Source organism: Clinocottus analis, unplaced genomic scaffold, assembly GCF_023055335.1.
Source record: "Clinocottus analis isolate CAN_PGR_092001 unplaced genomic scaffold, fCliAna1.0.p SCAF_2, whole genome shotgun sequence".
Lineage (NCBI taxonomy): Eukaryota > Metazoa > Chordata > Actinopteri > Perciformes > Cottidae > Clinocottus > Clinocottus analis.
In genome coordinates this window covers 24,666,653-24,691,208 of record NW_027175931.1, presented here as the reverse complement: position 1 = coordinate 24,691,208, position 24,556 = coordinate 24,666,653, and the positions used below count along the sequence as shown (strand labels likewise).

Genomic DNA, 24,556 nt, shown 5'->3' with positions numbered 1-24,556 from the left:
GGCTTCCAGTGAAGGCAGCAGAAGAACACAACCTCAGGGAACAGGGAATGAAACACAAAATGGAGCCTGTGATGAGCATCAAGCCTCAAAATCAGCGTCTGCACCACCAACCTCAGCAAAAACTAACAAAACTGCAAAACCTATAAAAGAACACTTTGTTTTTTCTTTATTTTACCTTTCCATCACAAATCGGCATGATTATGACAGACAGCCCAAAATATGTTAAAACAAAAACACAGGTGTTGTTCGCCTCCAACAGTTGTTACTTAAATAACGTGAGAATGACTTTAATAATAATCCAGAAAAAGAGGAAATAAAGAAGTGATGGATCTTGACGCAGCAGGTGTTTCCTCTGCAGCATCTCTCCAGTGAAGAGTGCAGCGCTCAGACCAGACGACATCGCGATGGACCGGATGTGCAAACTCTCGCAAGAGGCCATTGAGGTGCAACAGGGGTGAAGATGCAGTGTGTGACGCTACACCACGTGTGTGTGTGTGTGTTACAGGAGTGTGTGCACGTGTGTGTGGAGCAGTTTTAATGTTCGGAATGTGCAAGTGTGTGTTTGTTCGATGCCGTTTTGTACACACGCGCGCGCGCATACACACACACACACGCACACGCGCACACACGCACACACACACGATGTCCAGGGAAGTGTATGATCAGGCCTGTGAACTGGGATCCAGCTCGCGGCCTCTCTGCTGCACTCGGGTCTGGTCCAGAAAGGTCACGCTGGACCAACCGGAGGAAAGTGATCGCACGAAATGAAAACACATTGACATCTTCAAGTTCCCTCAAACTGCTGACATTCATGTTTGTGTTTTTCTTAGCTGTGGTTGCTATGTACAATAGAAGGATCTTCATATATTAATATTCTCCATCTTTCCCGTTGGCCGGTCTTCGCTTCCTTGCCGTGAAGTCATTGTTCCCAAACGCGTGTTTGTCCTTTTGATCTATTTATAGAGTATTTACATTATAAATAACTGCACAGTTTTGTGATAAAATAAATAACATGGATACAATGGCCGTGGCTGTTGTAGTGTCTTTGGGCGGGTTGGACGGCGCCGCTCGCTCCTTCAGGCTGCAGACGCTCATCTGTGTGCTGGATGCCGTCTGTCGGGGGGGGGGGGGGGGGGGGGTCAATGTAAACCTCCACAGTGGCACGAGGTGGGAAACTCTCCCTGAAGCAGTGTACTCCCCAGCACTTCTTTCAGAACTGCATTCAAACCCACTTATCTGCTTTTGAAGGTCATTGTTTTAATTATCAACGCAGCGCGATTGAGTTTCTACTCTCAGAATAGTTTTGTGTCTTATTGCTTTTATCGTTCCTGTTGCTATGCTTTAGCGTGTAAAGTGCCTCCGCGTACCATAAAAGCTCTGTACAAATAAAATGTATTATTATTTTCATCAGGACTTCATCGTGTAAATACCAAGCGGTGAAGCAAACCTCCATCGTTCCTTTGAGCGTCATACTGGACAGGTGGAGCTGAAGGGTGGAGGCTCCACCTGTTTAACCACAACACCATGTCATTATTTTTAGTCGGGCGTTTTGTCTTAGAAAAAAATAATCATCTATTAATTTGCAAAGCTGATTATTTACAAATAATAGTGGATCAAAATGTTGCTCACAAGAACAATGATTATTTAGAATTTGGGACAAAATAGTTCCCATGTGGTATGTTCTAAACCCACGATATGGCCAAAGGTATGTGGACACCTGAGCGTCACACAGGAGCGTGACGGAGGGGCAAGAGGACCGGGTCCGGCTCTCAGTCCGGCTTCAAGTGTTTGAAATGGGCTTGAAGTCTGTGCAGGTCGGTCAGGTTCTTCCACCAGACACGAGGAGAAGCATTTCTTTAAGCACAGTCGAAGGGGCCATTTACAGAAACTATTGGAAACCCCTAAACGCTTCGATGGGAGAACACAGTTGTTCAAGACATAATTGTGTTCAGTTGTAGTCGAGACCACCAGAACAAAGGGGCGTTACCCAAAGTATGAAAATCTCAGAAGTGTCCACATACTTTTGTCCATGTCGCGCTAGCTACCAGCAGTCTAAGCTGAGCTAATGGCCAACTAGCTTTTATGCTAGCTAGCATCTTTGCTTTGCTGTTCCCAAGTCTGCTCGGTAACTTCTGAAGTCCACCTGAAGACTTCCTCAATCTGCTAGTGTTGGATTCAGGAAGTGTTTCCCCGCGCTCGCCGCCCTGAGACTGAAACCAGAAGGCTATGGGGCTGTGGCCGGCAGGAGACGGAGGGTCTCGCTGACGCTGTAATGCTGCAGAGGGAGGAAGGGCACGGCCTCTCGTTGTTGGCTCCGAATGTAATACTTGAGGATGGGTGTAGAGGACGTGGGGGCTTCTCCTCCAGCTATACCACCGTGCCGCTCGGAGAGTTCCCGTTCTGCGCCGTCAGGTTCTGACCAGAGACAAAACATGAAGGAAAGTCAGACATGGATGACAATCTGTGGAGCTCTTTCTGTCCAGGAGGAGACTGTTGAGTCTCCTGCAGTCCAACTCAAAACAAACCTCACCTGCAATGAAAAAAATACTTGACTATAAAATCATATTCAACAGAACAAGTATGTAGAAAAGCTGATATGGAAACGATTTTGTTTAAGACGCGTGGAGATTCAACGTATCCGAGGTTTGCAAAAAAGTACAATGCAAACGTTTTATTCTGGCGAGCAGCTGCTTCTCTCCATATATATATATATATATATATATGGCGAGCAGCTGCTTCTCTCCATATATATATATATATATATATATATATATATATATATATATATATATATATATATATATATATATATATATATATATATATATATGGCGGGTGTCAGGGTCTGCTAAGCCTTCTCTGCTGGCCCTAAACAGAATCACCAAGTTATAGCTATTTTATCATTTTTAAAAAGTGTATTTCACGTATGTCTCTGCAACTGCGACTGAATTCAGAATCGGAAAAATCCATATGAGCGGCCAAGGGCAACGTTTTTTCAGTAGTTAATATCATGCCTTCTGGTACCAAAAGACTCACAGGTCAGCATTGATTTATACATTTTTATAGACCAAATAAAATGTTTGCAAAGAAGTCCTAATCTGATCAGTTTCCATAAAAGGGTTGCTGAGAAAACATGAGCCTCAGCTCAATAATATATGCGCCCAGATGCCTTGAGAACAGCTGTCAGTCTTAATATTTTCAGGAGAAAAGGTGACTATTTATATTCCAAATATGTGGTCAGTTTATCCAAATAACTCCTGTTTGTAAATTTGCTGCGATCATTTGTAGACAAGTGAGGGAGCTGTGAAACCGCGGCTCGTGATACTTCAGCGTCTGCTGGTAAATGATACTCGTTAATTTAGTCGAGAGCACGGAACACATTCTGATCGACAAGAAAGTGAGAAACGAGAGGTCCTCGAGCACGGAGCCGTAACTCAGCAGCCCAAATATTATGCTGGTTGTGAGATTAGCTGCGGACAGACACACAGGTGCACAGTCACCCACTCACAGTCACCGACACACACGACCGATCTCATTATCTCCTGACGGAGAGGATAAAGCCATCACCCTCCACCCCTCCTGGGCGTCATGCAGTGGATGGGAGACTTACGGCCTTCCCCGGCCGCGCCCAGGTGCAGATGAGACCCTCCTGGCACGCCGTGATGATGCAGTCGTCCATGAACACCAGGACAGTCAGCCTCTCGTGCGCGATCTTCTTGCAGACCAGCGGCTCCAGCAGCGGCACCTCGTACATGCGCGGGCAGAGCGTGGTGCCCAGGACCTTGGCGGCGTCCAGCCGGTTGCTCCTCGGCGCCACGTTGATCTTGTCGTTGCTCTTGCTGATGTTGCCCAGGCTGTGGTACCGCTTGTGCTCCTTCTCCACCCCGCTGCTGCAGCCGGACTTGTCAGACTTGCGCTCCTGGAGCGACAGTGTGGCGAAGCGGCCGATGCTGAACGGCGTGGCGTTCCCGCCGACGGCGCTCCCCCCGCCTCCTCCGCCTCCCCCGCCGCTCTCCGTGGCACTTTGGCCCTTGGAGACGTTTGCCACGGCAGGGTGGGGCAGAGAGTTGGAGCGGGAGAGAGAGCGAGGAAGTGGTAAGGGCAGCGTTGGGGGGTTAGTGGCGCCGGAGTTGGTGTTCGGCGGGTGGTGGTGCCCCTCCACCGTTCCACTTCCTCCAACAACTGAGGTGCTGTTGACCCCCCCGCTGCCAGAGTTGGTCAGCGATGGTCCAAAAGTGTTAGTGAAGGCGCGGGAAAGCGGCAAGCGTGGGTACAACACGTCATCCGTCAGGTCCCACAGACAAAACTGGGTGTCCTGCCCCACCGAGCCAAACCGGTACGTGACCGCCGCCGAACCGCCGCCTTTCGAGCTGTGCCGAGACAGACGCGACAACGTGCTGCTTGTTCGGACCCGGCCAAAGTGCATGGCGTTATTCGGCGCCCCCTGGTGGAGGTCCTCCTCGCTGCCGCTGAGCTCCATCGGCTCCTCGTCTTCCAGGGAAGTCGTGAAGGGGTCGAACGCCACCACGTTGACCCAGGACTTGTGGCCGTGACCTCTCGCGACCACGCGGCTCTCGGCAAACGACCAGACGGTGACCAGGTCGTCCTCTCCGCCCGTGGCAAGATACTTTCCGTCGGGGCTCCACGACACGCACAGCAGGCCGCCGAAGTAGCTCTTCATCACCCCCTGCAGCTCCATCGAGTCAAAGTGGAAGACGCGCAGGCAGCCGTCCTGGCCCACGCACGCCACGTGCACGCCGTCCGGGGAGAACGCAAACTCGTTGAGGCCTCCGTCGCCTACGGCCCACCGCAGCAACGGGTTGCGCGGCGTCTTGGTCTTGCAGGCGTAGACGGCGAAGCCCTCTCCCTGCCGCAGCAGCGAGTACTGGGGGGCGGCGGTGCCACACGGGTGGTCCACGTTGTAGAGGTAGAGGTGGCCGCTGGCGTGCGAGGCCAGGAACAGGTTCTCGGACTTGGGGAGCCATTTGAGACACGTCACCTTGGATTTGTCTATCAACCTCTGGAAAATAGGAAGGAGGTGGAGGAAAGAATGGAGAGAAGTAACGATGGAGGAGGTGATGAAATGAGGGAGGAATGGGGAGAGAACCGTAAAAATTATGATACTGCAAAATCTTTGATTTGATTGTGCTTTGATGTCAACACTTTAAATAAACTATTGAGAGGAGCAGAAGGATCGAGAAGAACCAGCACAAAGTCGTTCTGCATGCCATCATGCACCCCCATATCTCTTAAATTGAATTGGGAATCTCATTAGAGACATTCCCGCGAGAGAGAGTGTAGGGGGCGCAGCATCCTCACTACGCCAAATCAGATCAATTCAATACAGGAAACACAAATGGCTGCTGTTGTATCGTGGCCAGCTTTAACAACCGCCACGACTGCTGCGAGCCCCTTGGACGACTCAGAGGGGATGAGGAGGCATCACAGTACCTCCTCATTGAAGAGTTTACTGGTTTCCTTCTTGATTGGGTCGAGGTACTGGACCTGTCCGGCCGAGAACCCCACGATGAGGGCGACGCTCTCCGCCGTGGCGGAGTACTGGTTGAAGTCGTGACATGTCGGCTGAGTCCCCTTGTAGATCCTCTTGTCTATGGGCTTGCTGAGGTCTACGGCCTGCAGGCGAGAAGGAAAGGAGAAGGAGGAGAACCACGACGCAACAGCAAAAAAACAACAAAAACAACAAAAACAGCTTGTGGCGATTCACAAGAGGTTCAGTGATTTTCAGAGGTCTTCATAAAAAAAGTGGTTCATTTGTTCCACAGGATTCATTTGAATAAATCCTCACTGAAACAATTGATCACAGTCACGAACATCTGCTGACAAAGAATTTTACATTGACGGGTCCATTTATCGTTTGCTCATTTCTGTTTCTGCAGATGATCAAGCCTAAAGGAGGAAAAAGCCCCATTGAGATCAGGTTTCGGCATCTGAACGAAGAGCAAAGGATTTGTTTGGTGAGCTGCTCGTGTGTGTCTGCATTTAAAAACCATCAAGCAAGATTCAGACACGCTGATGTTTCTGTCACCAGAAAGCAACATGGCGGCCGACTGACAAACCTCAGCACGCTGAAAGGTCACACCTGATCTCTGAAGGTTCGTGGAAGTCATTCTTTGTAAAATAAAATGTAATAACGTTATTAAGTAGGCATAAATTTACTGAATTATTTCCTATTTCGATAATAAATGGTGAACCAGCAACTTGGTGAAAAATCTTTAAAATATACAGGAACTACAAGGATTAATGGAGCGACCAAAGAAACAGGAATTACTCATTAAAAGAGGAGAACGAGTCTGTCACAGTCCAGCTCCACACCCTCCTCTCTACAGATATTCAGACACACATCATGCATCTGTGGCAGGAGGTTCAAACCTTTTATCAACAGGATCTGCTGGGAACTGACTCATCTTGCAAAGCCCCTCATCAGCACGAGTGCGTTTACCATGAATACAAACTGTGTGATTTGGGGATTCAGAAAGCAGCAGAGAGCATAAACAGCCTTTATGAATGGAGGAGTCAGAGGCTGCTTCCGTCTGCATGATGCACCGTTCACAAAGAAAACCTAAAAAAGGATCACGTCGCATTACAAATGAAATATGTGCAGCACGAGCAGTCGAGAAGCCTCCGCTTGAATTTAAAACAAATACAAAAATAAGCTAACAGCATCAAAACAGCAGAGCAGGCTAGGCTAAGCTAACCGTCCCCATCCTGTCTGTCATCCCGGCTTCACCGGAGGAGGAAGAGGAGGAGGAGGAGTGCGGGCTCACCTTCTTGATGTTAGTGTACGTGTAGAAGTACAGCTCCCGGCCGATGTTGAAGCACACCCGCTCCGACTCCTCGCCCGGGTCTTCGGGCTGCAGCTTGACCATAGAGACCCGGACCGGCGGCAGGAAGCCCGCTGGAGAGGAGTTGGCCGCGGCGTTGGAGGAAGAGGAGGCGGCAGCAGCAGCGGCGGCCCCGGGCCCCTGCAGCAGCCCGACCCCTCCGCCCGGTATCGGACCGGGTCCAGCCCCGGGGCCCAGCGTGGCTCCGGATGACGGACCCCGCGGCAGCCCGCCCCGCTGCTGCGAGTCCGAGAGGGTGAGCAGCTTGTAGAAACCCTCTCTGGTCCGGAACTGGGATTTAATCTCATTGATATCCTTCAGAGCGCCGCCATCTCCGGCCATTTTTAGTGCAAACAAGCCGCACAGGAAACAGATTGTGACCTGGAAATAATCGCAACAATGAAATCAAAATAATAAAAGTAGCCTTCTAGAATAAAAACGGGAGAGGAGAAGCCAAACAACCGAGATCAGCGAGGCGCGACCCGAGCACCCGGTCTGCGCAAGTGCATTTCACACCACTACCGGCGACCATAGCGCTGCTCCCCGGTAAATGGACCCCGGGAGGAAGCCCTTCTGAGCCGGTGTCAGCAGCATCTTCCACCGGGTCTGCCTCCGTCCATCCAGTGTGCGTAAAGTACGTGCACGTGACGCGGCGACTGCTGCTACTGGCGGTGCGCGCGCTCCCACTGACGGCCATAGTGAATAATACTCACGATACAACATACACAGCTTCTCTTACTTCAAGTAAAGCCTGCCAACCAACACGTTTTGAAAAACCTTCATGTTGGAAAAAATAATTTGACTGAAGTGTCCTGCAGCTTTAAATTCACGAGCGATGTGGTTAGAGACGTTCTCTGTGGTTATTAAACCACTCTGACCTCAGGGTTCTATGACCTCAGGGTTCTGTGACCTCAGGGTTCTGTGACCTCAGGGTTCTGTGACCTCAGGGTTCTACGCTCTCAGGGTTCTATGATCTGAGGGTTCTATGATCTCAGGGTTCTATGATCTGAGGGTTCTATGATCTCAGGGTTCTATGATCTGAGGGTTCTATGACCTCAGGGTTCCATGACCTCAGGGTTCTACGCTCTCAGGGTTCTATGACCTCAGGGTTCTATGACCTCATGGTTCTATGATCTCAGGGTTCTATGCTCTCAGGGTTCTATGACCTCAGGGTTCTATGACCTCAGGGTTCTATGATCTGAGGGTTCTATGATCTGAGGGTTCTATGATCTCAGGGTTCTATGATCTCAGGGTTCTATGACCTCAGGGTTCTATGACCTCAGGGTTCTATGACCTCAGGGTTCTATGACCTCAGGGTTCTATGATCTCAGGGTTCTATGACCTCAGGGTTCTATGACCTCATGATTCTATGATCTCAGGGTTTTATGCTCTCAGGGTTCTACGCTCTCAGGGTTCTATGACCTCAGGGTTCTACGCTCTCAGGGTTCTACGCTCTCAGGGTTCTACGCTCTGACCTCAGGGTTCATTAAAATCTCACAATATGGCTTGCTGTTTGCAACATAAGACGTGAATTTGCATTTTATAAACGTACTGGAGCAAATTTCCTTCACCAACTCGTTAAACTTCACTTCATACACTTTCACACATACTTTTCATTGTTGCACTTTCTCTATTGTTTAAATGTATGTGTTATTCTGTATTCTTCATATATTTCTGATTAAATACTCACAATGAATGGTTCTACTGCTACAAGCACAGGGCGCTTGAACCATCACTTCTCCAGTACTCACCAATCAGACGGACGGTCAGGATCCGTTACTGGAAGCTCCAGAACCCAAAACATCCAAAATACAATCTCCATGTTGTTATGAGCTGCAGCCAAAGTTCTCTGGAAATAGTCCTCCGATTCCAAAATAAACTGCAATAAAAACCTTGCTACGTGAATTGTTTTTAGTTTTTTAAAAGAAAGTTTGCCCTTTGAATACAGTGACAAAGGTAAAGCAGTGAGTAACTGGTGCAACAGGGGAGTTGAATCCAGACAAGAACAAGTCCTTCTTCAATGTACCGAGACTGTGTCACAAACGTAACGGCACGCATTTATGCACAATGTGCTCATTGTGATGCTTTTCTGTGTCAGGGAGGTCATTCGAAGAACAAGTCAGAAAAACTGCTTGAGTGAGTCAGAAAAAAAGTAAAAGGGGTCAATCCTGCCATCCCTGATTTTATTGTTGTCATTTCAATTATGGTGTCGTTAAACCGTCATCGGTTATAGACGACGTGCTGCTATGTGGATGTATCCAACACTGAAGAGAGCCGTACATGTCAGCACTTTAAGTAATGAGCACACTTGTAGTTATACTATCCTTCAGGGACCTCATCCTGATTGGCCAGTAGCAGTTCATGGATGTTCTGAGGGAGAGAGAGAGATGAGAGATAAAGGTGAATCTTTGTGTAGGTTTGTTAACGTTAATGCATGTGATGGTGAACAGTTTGGATCATAAACATATGTGACTGACTGCAGCATCGGGGACACGTGTCCTACTTGTTGCAGGGATCAAGAAGAAGAAAAACAAACAGACGAGCCAGAGACTCACTACAAGCTGGTACTGCGTGGAGGTCTCCATCAGGCCCTGGATGAAAGGATGCTGAGCGAGAGCAGAGAAGGGGGCGCAGTCCTCAGGCCTGTAGCCCAGCTCTCCGAACACACGCACCAGTTGCTAGAGGCCAGTAGAGATTGTTATTATAATGTGGTTAATAATTCTGCTTGGATTGTATGATATACTGGGGAGGTTCAAGGGTGCTTTCTCTGATTTATTTTACCCCCATCATGAAATATAGTTAAGCAAATGAAGTGTGGACTGTTCACTGATGGATTGTCCCCCACTGTGCCTGTAAAACACCCACTGATGTAATACAAGTCTGGGAAGTAACCTTTTAAATCATGAATCCCGCACAAGCCCGTACAGATCATCCATATTAGTTGCATTTTGAAGCTTAAAGAAAAGAAAGGCCATGCCTTTATACGCACATTAGTGTAAAAAATGAAGGCAAAACCTTGGACAAATTTATTATGCTGAACTGAAAATGAAATCGTACACGTTTACTACATTTAGTCAACGATTTATTTCCTTCGTGAATTCAACCCTTTTTAGTGATGTATTTCCTTCATTTTTCACCTTCACAGGCTTTACCTCAGCGTGCTCCTCCCGACTCAGGCAGCCTGGAGGAAGAGGGCTGCCGTCTCTCAGCCGGGTGACTTTGTGGCAGGTGACAGCAAGGAGAGTAGAGATGGACACCTCCTTGTCCCCCAACGAGCCGCTGCATGCGCACGGAAAGTCTTCTTCCTTGTGGTCCCCATCGAGTCCTGAGGAGCTGAGCTTGTCTATTCTGGGCAAAGACTGTACAGACAACACGTTGTCATATTGATGACAACTGCTCCCCTGCTGATGTGCAATAGATTGTGTTACAACACCAACATTGTGTTACAACACCAACACTCACATTCATTTCATTCCAGAAACGAATGACCGACTACTGGAAAAAGTCTTTTGGCAAAATGTTTTCTTGTTTAGCTCAGAACCATCTGAAGACATTGGTGCCAGAACGTTATCGTGTTTTTGATGACAGAAGATGAGGAAGTGAAGTTTCTTTCACCTTTTCTTTAGATTACTTGACTCACCTTGACCAGATGGCCCGGGGAGGACTGCAGGAGATGTTGACCCAGCACGACACTGAGCGCTCTGATGAAGCCCTGCCTGGGCTTTGGGTCGGCCGCAAAGTGCTGCAGCATGTACACGTAGTCCAGTCGAGGGGGGAAGAAATAGGGGTCCACAAACAACTGGAAAAAGAACTGAGAAGGGAGAACAGTGGCAAAAGTTACTGCTAATATATTGAATTAACTACTTGCAGTTCATGTGGATGAACAGTCGACATAAGATGTTTGAGCCCTTCGAGGTTTAGAACAAAGAGCATTGAATTATGATCTCAGTGTCCTGTATATATTTTTAATTAATTTCTGTTCTACAAAAACATTTAATTGAAAACTCTTATAGTAATAAAGCATTGTGATGTTCTTTCATGTCTCTTATGTCTTTGTTCAATTGTTGTTATGCCTTTTAAATAATGTCAGGAGGAATGAAAGTTTAAATTGAGTGACCTTGTGTAGGTGAGCCAGGCGGTCATGAGGCCGAGGTTTAGAAGGGTCTTCTGGGACGAGCTGGACACTCTCAATGCCAGACCACAACTGTGTCTGTGAGAAAGCAGTCAGGAGGGGAAACTTCAGCGTGTGTTTATGTTCAGGAAGCTACAGTTTTCACTTCATACTGTATAGAGTGTACAATAAAAACTAGCTGTGCTGTCGCGTTGACTTGAACCCAGGCCTGCTTGTAGAAAGAGGATTTCAGTGCATAAAGGGCGTGTGAAAGTGGATACATAATATAAAGATAAAAGTATATTCAAAGTTGGACTTTTTTGTGATTTAAAACACAGTTTGAGTGTCTGACCAGAGAATCAGAACACATGGTGTTGGTCTGAGGGTTGTCTGCATAGAGACCTGTCGGTACTGGGCCTCGGTAACAAAGCCTGTGGCTCCAGTATCTGCTGCCTGGAAACGCTGGAGCACGACCAGCAGCTGTGATAACGAGGGAAACGGCCAAGGGAGGGCAGCACTCAGCAGAAACCGACGCCAGTCTATCAACTCATAGGCATCGGTCATCAGGGATACCATCTCCAACAGCTGCGGACAGAAGAGAAAAGGGCAATTATGTTTTTTTTGTAACGGTCATTTGACTGAAATTGTTCATGAAAACTGTCTTCCGAGCCGAATATAGTGCTTTGAAGCGAAGACAAAATAAATCATTACTCTACTTGTGCTTTGAGTAGCAGGAATGCAAGTATTGAAGAGCACCTGTGTTTCATTCTTGTTCATCCAGGGCTCGGGCAAGGGGTTTCTGCCCATATTCACAGAGATGATATCCATCAGCAAATTACGGAAATGCAAACTGGACATGAGGCCTGAAAGTCAGAGAGGAAGGAAAAAGATCATTGTTGGATAGCTGGTGAGCAGGATTCATAGACCCAAAGGCATTGCAACTCGTCTGTATTCACCTGATGGAGCCGCGATGCACAGCTGTCGGTGCAGTGACTCAAGCTGAAAGGCGGTCGGCGTAGACCTGGTGGCCGGGCACTCTGCACTCAAGTAGAAGTCAGTACCGTCCTGGAGAAGTTAGAGAATCTTAAAATGGGAGGAGTGAAGTACAACAGACTGCGCTCGCAAGATATTAATACAATGATAAAGTTGTTACCACCAGCAGCTCATACTGCAACTTAGCACACGCCTCTATGTGGTGGCCGACCACGTGTGACAGTCGTTCAATACTAGAGAGAAGGAGAGGTGCAGATAACATGTCATGCATGTCTGCAATGTTGCTTTTTTTAATGTTCCTCAGTAATAGTTTCCGCAAGAGCACTGTAAGGCTGTCACTAATTTAGAAGTCTTTCCAGGTCGTTATCTTAACACTGCTTGTCCAACAGTTTGAATCTGGGGGCTCAAATACACACACACACACACACACACACACACATTTGTAGCATTGTGACATGACATGGAGATAAAATACAGAAAGCACTCACCACACACTAACAACACAACAGCACTCATAAAAGCACAACGTGCAGTGCTCCACTGTGGCAGCTTCATTCACATTCAAGTGAGACACACTATAGGAACCACACATGACCCCGAGCCCTCACCATACCTCTTCATGTCTGAGAGATACTGAGCTTCTGACCACGTCTTCATGAGACTTAATGTCTGTGCAGCTCTGCTCTGCAGCGACTGCACCGACACCAGACCATGACCTTTCACCAGCGCAATACGCGCCTGTGATACATTCCCTGGAAAACACAAACACGCACACACCACACACACACACACATATATACGTTTTGCGTATAAAGATACAAACATGGATAAACGTGATATGTATTTAATGTGGCACAGTTCTTAGAAAATAGCGCCACTTTGAATATTGACAACACATCCATATGATGACTGAACATATTGTGACATAAAGAAACTACTGAATCTGTGTGTGTGTGTGTGTGTGTGTGTGTGTGTGTGTGTGTGTGTGTGTGTGTGTGTGTGTGTGTGTGTGTGTGTGTGTGTGTGTGTGTGTGTGTGTGTGTATACCCTCATGATCCAGTGCGGCTGCATATTCTTTATGTATTTTGTCTGTGACTTCTTGATTATCAGTCCTCTCCTCCTGCTCGTTTGTCTCTCCCTGGTGGGCTTCTGCTGACACCTATACACATATTTAACCCATACAATAAAAATATATATATATAAATGTAGATTTACCTCCGTACTATGCTCATGCAAACTCTCACACTCAGAGCATTACCAGTTGTCTGATTGCTGTGAGTGCCTCCTCATACTCAGAGGTCAGTTTCTCGTGGGGGAGCTGGAGTTTACAATAAAAAAAGAGTCAATATATCTGACGAGCGTATCAGCATATCATCAATAAAATGTTCCTGAAGTGGTGGTGGTTTTGTTTTTCTTTTGTCTTGAGGTACAATTACACATTTAACTCCATTAAAATTCATTAAGAATGCCCAAACGACCTGGACAGATTCAGACTGAACCCGGTTTTCCGCCTGGGAGTCCGGATGTCTGCGGAGGAAAGGAGAGCAGAGGACGACCTTGTTTATGTGTGAGTATGTGTTTGTGCTGGGGAGCATTTGGACTATGAGGAAATGACAACTTCTATTTAATCTTCAAACAGGCTGTAGAAACTGCTCGTACAGTTTTTCCCTTACGGTTTAGTTTTGCTCTCGTCCTCACCGTCGTCCATCTGATGAGCCTCACTTCTGCCCGCTGGCTCAGTGCTGCTGGAGCAAACACATCTTTCACTCTGCACACTCATTATCTGGAAACTATTTACAATTTTGTTTAATTATCTCGTCGCAACGTAGTTGGGTTGCTATTAAAATCGAGTTCCTGCCTCTCGTCCTGGTGCATAACGTCTGTGAGGCGCAGCAGGGGGTTAGAACCCAACTTGGAGGGAAGCGCAGGCAGAACCTCTCCGTAACTGCCCAAGTAGTAGACCTTGAGAAGACGGAACGTGTCCTGGAAACGGTCCAACTCTACCTGGACAACACAAACAATCCAACATCATGGTTTAGCAAGTCAAACTGAAGATAAGCGTAGAAGACACACAGGCCGCGTGAGACACAGCGACAACAAGAAGCACTGGAGAAGGTACGAGGTTCGTTTGTTCATTAAGGATCCCAATTAGTCTACAGCGCAGATATTCTTCTGGGGTCCAGGACCAGCAGCTCAATGCAAATCATGAAATGCAATACAGCTGATCAATGTTAACAAAAACAGACTTAGAAACAACATTTACACCCAAAGTAAAATAATAAAGTAAAGTAGAAATAAAAAAAGTTAAATAATAAATAGACAATGTACCCAAAGTAATAACCTAATCTACTCTAATTTCCTTTCTGATTATTGCTTAAGTTTCCTTCTGAAAACACATTTATTTCTTGTTAGTCAGAAATGAGGGAGCTCATTCCCGTGTGCAATGGCTCTGTACTTTACTGTTTTCTTAAGTGCATTGCTTTTGGGAAGAGGAAGAGTAAAGTGACCACTTAGTGTCTGCTGTTATTATAACCATGTCTCTCATTTGCAAGTGATAGCTGTCAAGACAAACTGAGGGGTTTCTGTGAGGAATGATTTAAGAACAGAATAAGTCTGCATGCGGTCTTTCATCCGCCCTCCTCCATGACAGCCTGGCATGCAGAGCATCCACGCTACTGCTGAGGTCTACAGCTCCAGCTTATGGATGACAAAAAAAAAAGCTTATTCCGTGAAATGGTGACACAGGAAGTGAACAGTGACCTTCATGAGTGCAGCGTGGTGGTTGAGGAGGACGGCGGTGTGTTCCTCCAACCAGTCGTCGAGCTTCGCCCTCTCTATCTCATCCTCCTCCTTTTGCTCGTCACTCATGTCCCACAGACATTTGCACAGTTCCTGTACACATATCAAAACATCCCCATATATTTTGTACTTTAATTCTTTGAAGCGGATTAGCATGATCAGTGAAAGAATATTGGCATCGTATCATATTACAAATTGTTCTCACGTCCAGCCTCAGATGGAGCTCTGCTTTGGTATCCTCGTCTTCTCTGTTGTCATCAGGGATGCTGTTGAAGTCCTTCTGCCAACAAGGCACTAACTCCTGCATCAAGTCTGGACGCCCCAGGTAATGGTCCTCGCTACAGATACATAGTGATACATGTAATATTAGTTTCATTACCGTGAATGTCCTCTTAACCTTATGGTTGTATCCAAAGATACCTGTATGCAGAGGCTAATACAGCAGCTGTAAATGTGCATGACCCAATCTTGTAGTAAAAGGATAATTGATTGTAACTAAAACAAATTGTCGTGCTCTGCAAAAGGTGCATGGCAAAGTGGTGAAGGGATTTATGCATCATGTCAGAATCAGCTCCATGAAATTGAGAGGTTTTCTAAAGGGATTCTGATGCCTAGAAACACTACTGCCTTTGTCCTTTGGCAAACTCCACACAAAATGAAAGTTCCTCATCGGAGGTTTAAATATACCATGTTCACACAGCTTCAAAGCTCTAGCAGAATACCTGATTTTCAACAGGTGAAGTTGAATCGCAGTTTGTTGTGAGCGCAGCTGATGCATCGCCGTCTTTACGTTGTTCACGTAAGACTCTTCCATCGTGTCCCAAAGGGAGCACAGAGACTCTGGCAGCTCCTGCAGATAGAGATGGGGAGGGGGAAAGATGAACCAAGCATTGGATAGAGGACGATGAAACCAAACAAGACATAGTGTTATAGAAAAACAGATCACATGACATCTATTTTCACTAACAGGTTCTTAAGGTCAACACAGGTTGGGAACCACATCTCCACCAGCTGAATCATGTTAGTGGAAACCCCCAGAGAGTTCATCTGAAGGTCTTTCAACTCAAACAAAGATAGAAAAAAGAGTTGCATCCTACCGGAGGAAGGGGTTCATCCACGTAGACCCAGCTGGATGAACCTGGGCAGGGAGAGGAAGACTTCGGTGGGACTCCCTGAGAGTCCTCATTGGTCAATGAGGAAGTTGACCCCTTCCCTATTGATTAGCCAGAATAAAAGTTAGTAAGTACAAACATGTCTTACACATCGTGTTCATCAACAGCAGGTATAGTTTGAAATGTTTGATCCAGAGACTGATACTGAAGCCACCTCCTGCAGAGTCTGTGATGGAGTTGGACAGTGACTTCTCACTTTGGGCATTTTCTTTATCAAGGCTGATATCGGACTCTGCGTGTGCTTCGTTTGTGAGGCCCTGAGCTTTGTCTGCAGGTGTAGGTGTAGCTGAACAGGAGTCAGGAGCCTTCCCACTGTCCAACACTTCATTGTCACCAGGAGGAACGGCCAGAGCTGATGAGGCAACATATCGTAAAGTCATTGCGTTTCTTTCAGGCAGGACAAATTGTGTACTGTACATCATTTAACAAAGAAACATAGAGAATCTCATGATCAGCGTGGGATTAGAACAAAACATTTCTTCTAACTTAATCTTATAGCACGATAAATGAATTAAAAAAAACACACAAGACTTTTGCTGAACGCTAAATTAACAAGCAGTTACCTTCCTGTGATTGGTTCATAACGCGCCGCAGGACCGACTCCACCTTTTTGTGAAGTTCTTCCTCGTCCACATCTGCGTCAATACGGACCAAAATGTTTTGCCTTTCTCCAAACCATTTCTCTACTTTTGTCCAGAAGTCCTGAAAAGCTGTGATCCTTCAGGGGGAAAAGGATGTCAGATATTCAACACACAGTCGTGAGGTGGCAGTAGTGTGTAAGACTTTTTTTACCTGTGTGCAAGCTGCACCAGATGCAAGTCATTGTCTGAGGGATGGGAGGTTGAAGCAGCAGCATCATCATCTGTCTCTGCACCAAGAGCGCCAGAGAAACACACAAACACTTGATTGGTTACGTCAACGTAATAATGTGCGTAATGTGTGAGTGAACACAGACACATCCCGTTGAACCCGCACTAGTATGACGGACCCGTAAGACTGAACGACCATCTGGTCACACACTCGTCGCTGACGTCCAGCAGCAGAGCCAGGTCCAGTGCAGGAGGCGGGGGGGGGGAGGGTTCGGGTGGATTAGGATCAGCAGCGAGTTCTGTCCTGCTGCTCACGACGCCATCCCCTTCCTCTACAGACCCACGCAGGGCTTTCTCTAGCAAGCAGGCCTGGGTGATGTCCATTGGAAAGCCTTCCAAGATCCAACCTGACTGAGCTGGAACCTTCCTAGTGAGGACAACAACTATATATCTTACTGTTGAGACTAGAGAGTGATTGTGGGTTTGCAGTTTGTATCTTTCTGAAATACTGATTATGTGAAATTAATTGCGGATGGTAACATTGAGATAAAACGACTCAATAAATATCAAGTATTTCATAGCAATCCAGGTTATGTGCTTACCTGATAACCTCCATCATGATGTCCACCAACAGCTCGTTAGGGATGGCGTTGCCCTCCCGCAGCACTTTGTCTGCAGCTGCTCCCTGCATGGCTCGAGTAGACAGCTGCAGAAGCACATGCAAGCAGGTAAAAAGACAACGTTTCAAATGATTACACTATCCCAAATGTCACTGTTTTATTACCAAGGTTGGTTAGTGATATCAAGTGATTACAGGTTATTTACAAATCAGAGTCAGAAGATCGTGAACACTTACTCTTACATTGCTGTCACTGCTTTGCTCTTGAGTGTCAAGATCTAAAAACAAAGAGACTATGAGTGACAGGTATTGCATCAAACAACTGAAATACTCAGTATGCAGTGCATTTTCATCAAAAGCAAAAAACAAGCCACTGTAACGCATAGTATGGAACAGAATCTTGCTCCAGTAACCTCATTGACATCAGGACAGCAGAAAGTGTCTACATCTTCCGCCGCAAACTAAAAACTCATCTCTTTCGACTACATCTTGAATAAAGACAGTAGTAGCAGCACTTTAGCAGCACTTAGATTCTCTTACTGACAGCACTTTGTAGTTTGACTTCATTGAAGAAATTGTACTCTTGATTCTTGTTGTTCTTAGTTTGCACTCACTGTTGAATGCACTTATTGTAAGTCGCTTTGGATAAAAGCGTCAGCTAAATGACATGTGATGTAATGTAGTGACATGTAATGTAACCCACCAGGCTTCAGTGATGTTGAGGATGAGAGCAGTTGTTTGCTGTCGTTCTCTCCCTGCTGCTCTGTGAACTGCACATTTTGTCCAAAAAGATATGTTTTAAAAATGTTCAAGATCATTGAAGACCTCCTACGACCAAATGTTTATACACTAGTGATGCTGGCAGGGGAAACTAGTGAGATTTTTATATTCCTGGATAAATGATTTTAAAGCAAAATATTCTGAGATTATATAAGAAAGGCATGGTAATGAAGTTACAACACAGTGCTACTGGATCTGACTCACCTCCTCTCCAATGTGGTAAGCATTCAGTGCATCTTCAATCAGTGAGTCAGCTGATAGGACATAGGTGCCAGAGGCTGAAGCAGGAAACACACACACACACACACACACACACACACACACACACACACACACACACACACACACACACACACACACACACACACACACACACACACACACACACCAACAATTAAGCCATCCAATCTTATTCCACATGTCAGTAGTTAGGTGTTGTGTAACTGTGTGTGTGCTGGCGTCTGTGTTGTGATCGCATGCTGTGTACCTTCAGCCAGCTCGGCCAGGTACGAGGTCTTCCCCCAGGAGAACTTGCCCAGGACACAGGCCTTGATGGTAAAGTGAGGAAATGAGGGCGGCGATGGTTCCATGATGGATCGATGAACAATGTTCTTCAGTCGCTGGACAACATGTCCAAGAATGCTGTTGGTGGTCAAAGGCAATTTGCTCTCCCCGGCTTCCTCTGGCCACGCCCACTCCCCTACCATGTTCTGACAAACACAACATACGGCTCAGGCGAAGAGGACCTTCAGCACTCAGGACCGCCTCAGTTCCAGGTGTGGGCAAACATACACACACAGGCATGCTTTAAAAACACTGCACTGGTGTTTGAAACTCACAGCGTATTCCTCATAGTCCTGGTTTTTGAGTAACTCCTGCTTCTCAAGCTCTACGGGGTCCAGTGGGGCCGGCGACTCAAACCCTGGCTGCTGGCGCTTCACGGGCTCGTAGAGAGGCCGGCCACTGAACAGCACTTCCTTCCACTCTCTCATCTGCTGCTCTGGAATCAGGCTGCACATGAAATGACACGAGGCAAAGCTAGATTTAATGAGCCCAAGTGTATTCACAGTAAATCAAAGTGTTTTCTGAACTGAGCCTCAAAATGATCAGAAAAGTGTTTCATCCAAACACGGGTCGAATAGCTGATATGTACATGTAACAGTGAGCAGGTTACAAAGTGAGTGTAGAGCAGGGTTGTGTGGGCTAGCATATCTGTGGAGATTATTAATTTGATCACGAGTAGAAGCAGTCAGGATGTTGACATCTCTTGATTTTATTAGACCATTGATCAGTTGAATGTTTCCAATATTGGTATTTGATGTTTTCACAGGTTTTTGACTTCGATCTAAATCAGCACTGCTAATGAAGCGACGCTTCTGTTTTCAAACAGCATAACAGACTTTCAGTCAGATTTCAGTTTCTCCATACTTTCTTGAAACACCCTTTTCAATGTTTTCCCAAAGAAGAAAAGATAAAAAGTGTAGAGAAGATGAAAGGGCTTATTTGATCTATTCTGTTTTATGTCATATCACTAACTCTTATTTCATTTCAGTCCCTGTAACTCCCTCCTGCCTCCTGCAATCCTCTCATTCCCTTCACTTGCAGCTCATTCCCTGATGCGTCTCTCAATAGTTATACAGTTTCATTTACACTCTGCCAGTTTCCTACACGTCTCCCTTGTCTGATTGTTCCCCCCTGGTTTTGACCTTTGCTTGTCTTGAGCTAAGTAAAGCTGAACCTTCCTGGTACATCGATTGCAACACATTTTTTGGAATTGCCACATGTTCATTAATTGACCGACCAAGAGTCACTTTCGAGGTTGCCCGTGTGCATGTTTCTTCTTCTGTATCATGAAAAGCAATTGTGTCACGTACTTCCCAGTGTCCAGTCGATATTCTCCAACTTTGGTGGTCAAGTCCACTATCTGATCCAAAATCTTCCTGCAGGTCTGAAAGTGCTTCTTCAATCTGCCCTGAGCTCGCTCAGCAGCAATCCTGTTACAGGATTCAAGCTCGTTTCTGATCTCCTCGGCACAGTCCAACTTCGCCTGCTGAGCCAGAGCCTAGACCCGGTCAGGAAGATGGAGTGAGTGGGGAAGGCATGGCACACATGCACCTGCCAAACACCACAGTTTGCAAGTAATAAAATAAGATTAAAGATCTTAAAGAGATATGAATTGTGCGAAACACACAACGAGGTGTTTTTGTGGGAAATTATGGAGACAAAAACTAACAGACAACATTTTTGGGATTTAGAACGTTACTGATATTGGAGATTGAAGAAATATTTGTTTATCTGCTTCATAACTGAAAAACTGATGTTAAACAACAGGTAACAATTAAGACAGCTTCCTAGTGTGCTGAAATACACAGTATCAATAAGACCCCATCAACGCTGTCATATGCATGTACATTTAATCGTAGGATTTTCTTCCTAAATAATCTCAGAAGAAAGACGATTTCCCTCTTCAGAGTAAATGGCAAATAACCACCAAAAACAAGACCTAACAGTGTGATAATCCTCCTGACAAATCAAGACATTAACACTATGACCATTCTTACATACAACATGCTGAATATTAAAACACTGAACCCATATGGTTGTATCCTTTGCTAGGAATCAATGTATCCAAGTATCTGCCTTCTTTTCAACTACATGTACTGTACAGGCGTGATCCCATGAAGGACATAACAGATCTGTCTCTAAAGACCCAATATCACTCCTCATAAAACCTACAAACTACCAAACTCCCCCTATGACACTATGCTATCACAGATGCAGCCTAATGCAAAGCGGCAATAGAGAGACTTCTTCCTGTTCCTTCTTCATCCTATCTCACCGCCTCCCTCTCCAGAGCTTCCTGGAAGTCCCTCTCTCTCCGCTGCCGGTACTGCTGCTCTCTGAACAGGCGGTTCTTCTCGAACCCGTCCTTCTGCATGCGGATCTGGAGGAGCTGTGTCGCCAAAACCTGCTCCTGCTGAGTCTGTTTTGTCAGGCGCTTCACCAGCTGCTCCTCCTGCTGTGAATCCTGCAGGTGAGGCAAAGGTGGCTGATCAGTTGACTGGTTTGGGGTTAGAAATTATGAATGCCAAATAACAGAATGTAAAGTCAAAAAGTGTAGGTTGTGCACGATTTATTTTTAAAACCTTGCACCTCTTGAGCTTCTTGGGCCCTGAGCTGCTCCACCAGGAATCTGTCTTGTCTTTTCTCCTTCAGCTCGCAAACTTCTGCGTTCTCCTTCAGCCTCTGTCGGATATCCTGTAGATACTTGCTAGGAGATTGTGATGTCAGCTTTGCAGCACTTTCAGGGATCTCAAAGCCCTGACTGATGCCATCAACGGGCGGCTGATCACTAGAGGGCGGCTGATCACTAGAGGGCGGCTGATCACTAGAGGGCGGCTGATCACTAGAGGGCGGCTGACCACTAGAGGGCGACTGACCACTACAGGGCGGCTGATCACTAGAACAGAAAAGGTTTAAATCGCATGTTCTTTCTTTTTCTTTATACATTCATATAACAGGATACTAAATGGCAACAAAGTAAATGTTAGATTTTTTTCTCACCTTGATAAGGAAGCTAAACCAAAAGGAATCAGTTTCTTCCTGGTCTCAAACTGGGCTATTTCAGTCTGGACTGTCTGTATACAAAATGAACAGAAATTGCAACAATACCCAAACAAAGTTACTGTGAGTAATTGAACTGTAACTAAATTAATTGTTGTCTAACTTGAGGCATGACGATTGCCTTAAAGGAAAATCTGAGAAAACCTCTGCAGAGAAATTGATTTTAAATGAATACGTCCTTCTTTAAACATCAATGGACACTAAGCAATACCAAGCTGTTACGTATGAAGAAGACCTGGAAACATCAAATGACAAAAAAATAAAATTTCCTGCACCGAGATATCTAAAATTGACTTTAAGATCTAACCTCACTGTGAGCCTCTTTATAGTGAGCATCAGCTTCTATACAAACCGCTCTGTCCCTGTGTAAGAAATGGAAATCCCCTGTGTGTGTTGGTGAATTATCACATCATTAATTAATCTGGATCACACCTGCGCTTCTTGTTCTCTGCGTTGCTGCTGCTGTTGCCTCCTCTTAGGGTGGAGCTGTGTAGTGGAGGGAGGTGGCTTGGGCACCTGGACATAGGTGGCCTGGTTAGAAGTCCTGATGTCATTCTGCTTCTGACGCAGCTGCAACATAACCAGTTCCCCAGTCATTAGCAGGAACGTTTTACCAGTTTAGAAAAGTCCAAAATCCAAAATACTGCTGCGTGACAGTCGAGACTGAGAAACAATATGTTAAATACGTCATGTTAAATGACTACAAGAAAATATATTTCAATACAGCATTTTCGTATCCAACATCTCCAGTACCTCCTTAATATTCTTCAGTCTCTTCTCATACTGGACTCTGAGTTGTCTCTTTTGCTGAATGAGGGTCATCACACGCCCGTCTTTCAGTTGCTGGCATTTCTCCTCATTGCGCTGAGAGATTTTCTGTAGGTTCAGCTGCGCATCACTTTTTACCCCTCGCTGTAGTCGCTACGTCAAAGGAAAGACACTAAGATGCTGTTATAGACATTTACGTTGTGTTGAATTAATAATGTGAACTTTAAACATACAGATATTGACATATTGTTATTAAACTTACGTCAGAGTAGATCTCATGCTCTTTTTCGTGCGGGCCAACATTGTTTGCAGGTTCCATGATTTTCATCAACGTGCTGCTGATTTCTGCCTTCTTCTTCTTCTGTTAATGCAGGTAGTACAGTTGCTGAAAGAGGTGCATGGCAACACTCTGCTTCAGTCTGGAGATGGAGGTGCAGAGGGAAAAGGTGTTATCTACTTTAATATATAAATTGAAGACTCTAAATTAGAATAAAACAGTCTGCTATTTTTCTTGGCAAAAAAACAAACAAACGATAAGGGATAAATAGGGAGTGCAACTTAATCTTTCTTCATAAACATACTAAAATCATTCTACAACTGATTATGCAGAACCTGCCCAATGAGGGAACCACTGGAGACATCCCTGGCAAAGGGTTGGATCTGCAAGAGGAACATGCATGACATGGGATTCTAGTTGAATGGAGTCCGTTGGTGGTGCGTTGGCTCGATGCTTTTGGTGTTTTATGTAAAGCTCTTTAAATTGTTGCTGAAATGTGCTTCATAAATAAATTCACAACCTTGAAACTGAAAACATTGACAAATGTTAAAGTACTTTTTTTTTTTTTAAATTGCGCGTCTGTCTGTACAAACCCATCTTTTCTTTTTTTATCCAAAACTAAATTCCTTCACCCTTTCGTGTGCCCACGTGCCGCTGGACTCGGCTAACGGTGACTGACCACGAAGCGTTAGTTAGCATACCGAAGTTAGCAGGTAGCTAACTATAAGTAGCGCGTAGCAACGCTGGTAACTTACCAACAGCATGTGACACCCGGAGCTCCTCGTTCAGCCTCCTGCACAGTATATCCGTAAATCGTTCTGGATCCGACAAAGTTCAGCTCAGGATGAGACTTTATGTGATCAATTCTGAGCGCAGGAAAACCCTGGAGGTGCACTGTTGCGCTGTTGCCGTGGTGACCAGGCAACGGGGTTACCCGCCAGTGTCTCGCGCTTCAAGGGGAGAAGAGCGGGGGACTCGTGGGAGGGGGCGGGGCCAGCCCCGCATTATAACCACAGGGATGAAATGAGCGCGCGCTCGTCAGAGCCAATACAGTGCGGCCCTCGTGGAGGTCAGCAAGGTATTTTGTTTGGGCTATAATTCACTGCAGCGATGTATTGAACATCTACTTGGCAACAACAAGTTGGTGTTTTAAATGCAGCGTTTATACAAAGCAATGGAAAAGTCTTTAATGAGAAAATGTTCATTGCCAAATATTTACTGATATGTCTATGAATACCATCTTATATACACTACAGTCTCTACAGGGTTAATTTACCTTCATTAACCTCAATTGACACACATCAGCACCACCAACTATATATATATATATATATATATATATATATATATATATATATATATATATATATATATATATATTTATATATATATATATATATATATATATATTTATATATATATATGTACATATATATATATATATATATATATATATATATATATATATACATATATATATATATAGATATAGATAGATAGATAGATAGATAGATAGATAGATAGATAGATAGATAGATAGATAGTTGGTGTTTCCCGTTGGTAAAACAGAACACTATGATGCTGGTAACTCTAGTCCAGCGCATCCTTTATGTATTGAGAAAATTCTCCTGCTTCTTAAGCAAAATAAATTACTTTTTAAAATCCCCCCCTCTCAGCTAGAAAATGAGTGTAAATCTAGTTCTTAAAATGCTTGCAGAGCCATCCAATTGGCTCAATTATAGAGTGGCGCAGGGATAAGGAG

At 45.4% G+C, this 24,556-nt stretch overlaps 2 protein-coding genes across 5 annotated transcripts; both read right to left on the bottom strand.

The window, feature by feature from the left end:
• Nucleotides 1–143: 143 nt before the first annotated feature.
• zmp:0000000529 (WD repeat-containing protein 20) lies at nucleotides 144–8,865 on the bottom strand. Its single transcript, XM_068584192.1, has 5 exons — nucleotides 8,594–8,865; nucleotides 6,786–7,223; nucleotides 5,452–5,634; nucleotides 3,611–5,020; nucleotides 144–2,415 (listed from the first exon to the last, which is right to left on the bottom strand). The coding sequence occupies exons 2-5, from the start codon at nucleotides 7,182–7,184 to the stop codon at nucleotides 2,368–2,370; spliced, it is 2,040 nt and encodes a 679-aa protein (XP_068440293.1). The 5' UTR covers nucleotides 7,185–7,223; nucleotides 8,594–8,865; the 3' UTR covers nucleotides 144–2,367.
• A 139-nt stretch (nucleotides 8,866–9,004) lies between these two features.
• LOC137790202 (sperm flagellar protein 2-like) lies at nucleotides 9,005–23,717 on the bottom strand. Of its 4 annotated transcripts, none has more exons than XM_068584191.1 (37): nucleotides 23,550–23,717; nucleotides 22,780–22,936; nucleotides 22,503–22,689; nucleotides 22,182–22,319; nucleotides 21,690–21,763; nucleotides 21,279–21,585; nucleotides 20,965–21,153; nucleotides 20,000–20,187; nucleotides 18,965–19,136; nucleotides 18,613–18,835; nucleotides 18,330–18,403; nucleotides 18,049–18,115; nucleotides 17,583–17,623; nucleotides 17,329–17,432; nucleotides 16,906–17,153; nucleotides 16,710–16,785; nucleotides 16,481–16,635; nucleotides 16,072–16,269; nucleotides 15,843–15,958; nucleotides 15,468–15,595; nucleotides 14,951–15,083; nucleotides 14,707–14,838; nucleotides 13,805–13,950; nucleotides 13,620–13,691; nucleotides 13,425–13,473; nucleotides 13,205–13,264; nucleotides 12,994–13,105; nucleotides 12,560–12,698; nucleotides 12,107–12,179; nucleotides 11,910–12,018; nucleotides 11,710–11,816; nucleotides 11,356–11,538; nucleotides 10,960–11,052; nucleotides 10,483–10,653; nucleotides 9,995–10,201; nucleotides 9,398–9,520; nucleotides 9,005–9,212 (listed from the first exon to the last, which is right to left on the bottom strand). In XM_068584191.1, the coding sequence occupies exons 3-37, from the start codon at nucleotides 22,569–22,571 to the stop codon at nucleotides 9,162–9,164; spliced, it is 4,527 nt and encodes a 1,508-aa protein (XP_068440292.1). In that variant the 5' UTR covers nucleotides 22,572–22,689; nucleotides 22,780–22,936; nucleotides 23,550–23,717; the 3' UTR covers nucleotides 9,005–9,161. The 4 variants fall into 4 exon arrangements, with proteins under 4 accessions (XP_068440292.1, XP_068440289.1, XP_068440290.1 ...); XM_068584188.1 differs by having other exon boundaries at nucleotides 22,503–22,670; XM_068584189.1 differs by having other exon boundaries at nucleotides 13,620–13,688; nucleotides 22,503–22,670.
• Nucleotides 23,718–24,556: the final 839 nt, after the last annotated feature.

Coding starts and splice junctions, on each gene's coding strand:
- zmp:0000000529 (XM_068584192.1), bottom strand. CDS start 7,184: ATGGCCGGAGATGGCGGCGCTCTGAAGGATATCAATGAGATTAAATCC. Junction 5,021..5,451: donor GTAAACTCTTCAATGAGGAG/GTACTGTGATGC, acceptor CCTATTTTCCAG/AGGTTGATAGACAAATCCAA. Junction 2,416..3,610: donor GGGCGCGGCCGGGGAAGGCC/GTAAGTCTCCCA, acceptor GTCTCTGGTCAG/AACCTGACGGCGCAGAACGG.
- LOC137790202 (XM_068584188.1), bottom strand. CDS start 22,845: ATGAAAATCATGGAACCTGCAAACAATGTTGGCCCGCACGAAAAAGAG. Junction 21,586..21,689: donor GGTTTAGCTTCCTTATCAAG/GTGAGAAAAAAA, acceptor TTTCTGTTCTAG/TGATCAGCCGCCCTGTAGTG. Junction 10,202..10,482: donor CCCCGGGCCATCTGGTCAAG/GTGAGTCAAGTA, acceptor TTGTCTGTACAG/TCTTTGCCCAGAATAGACAA.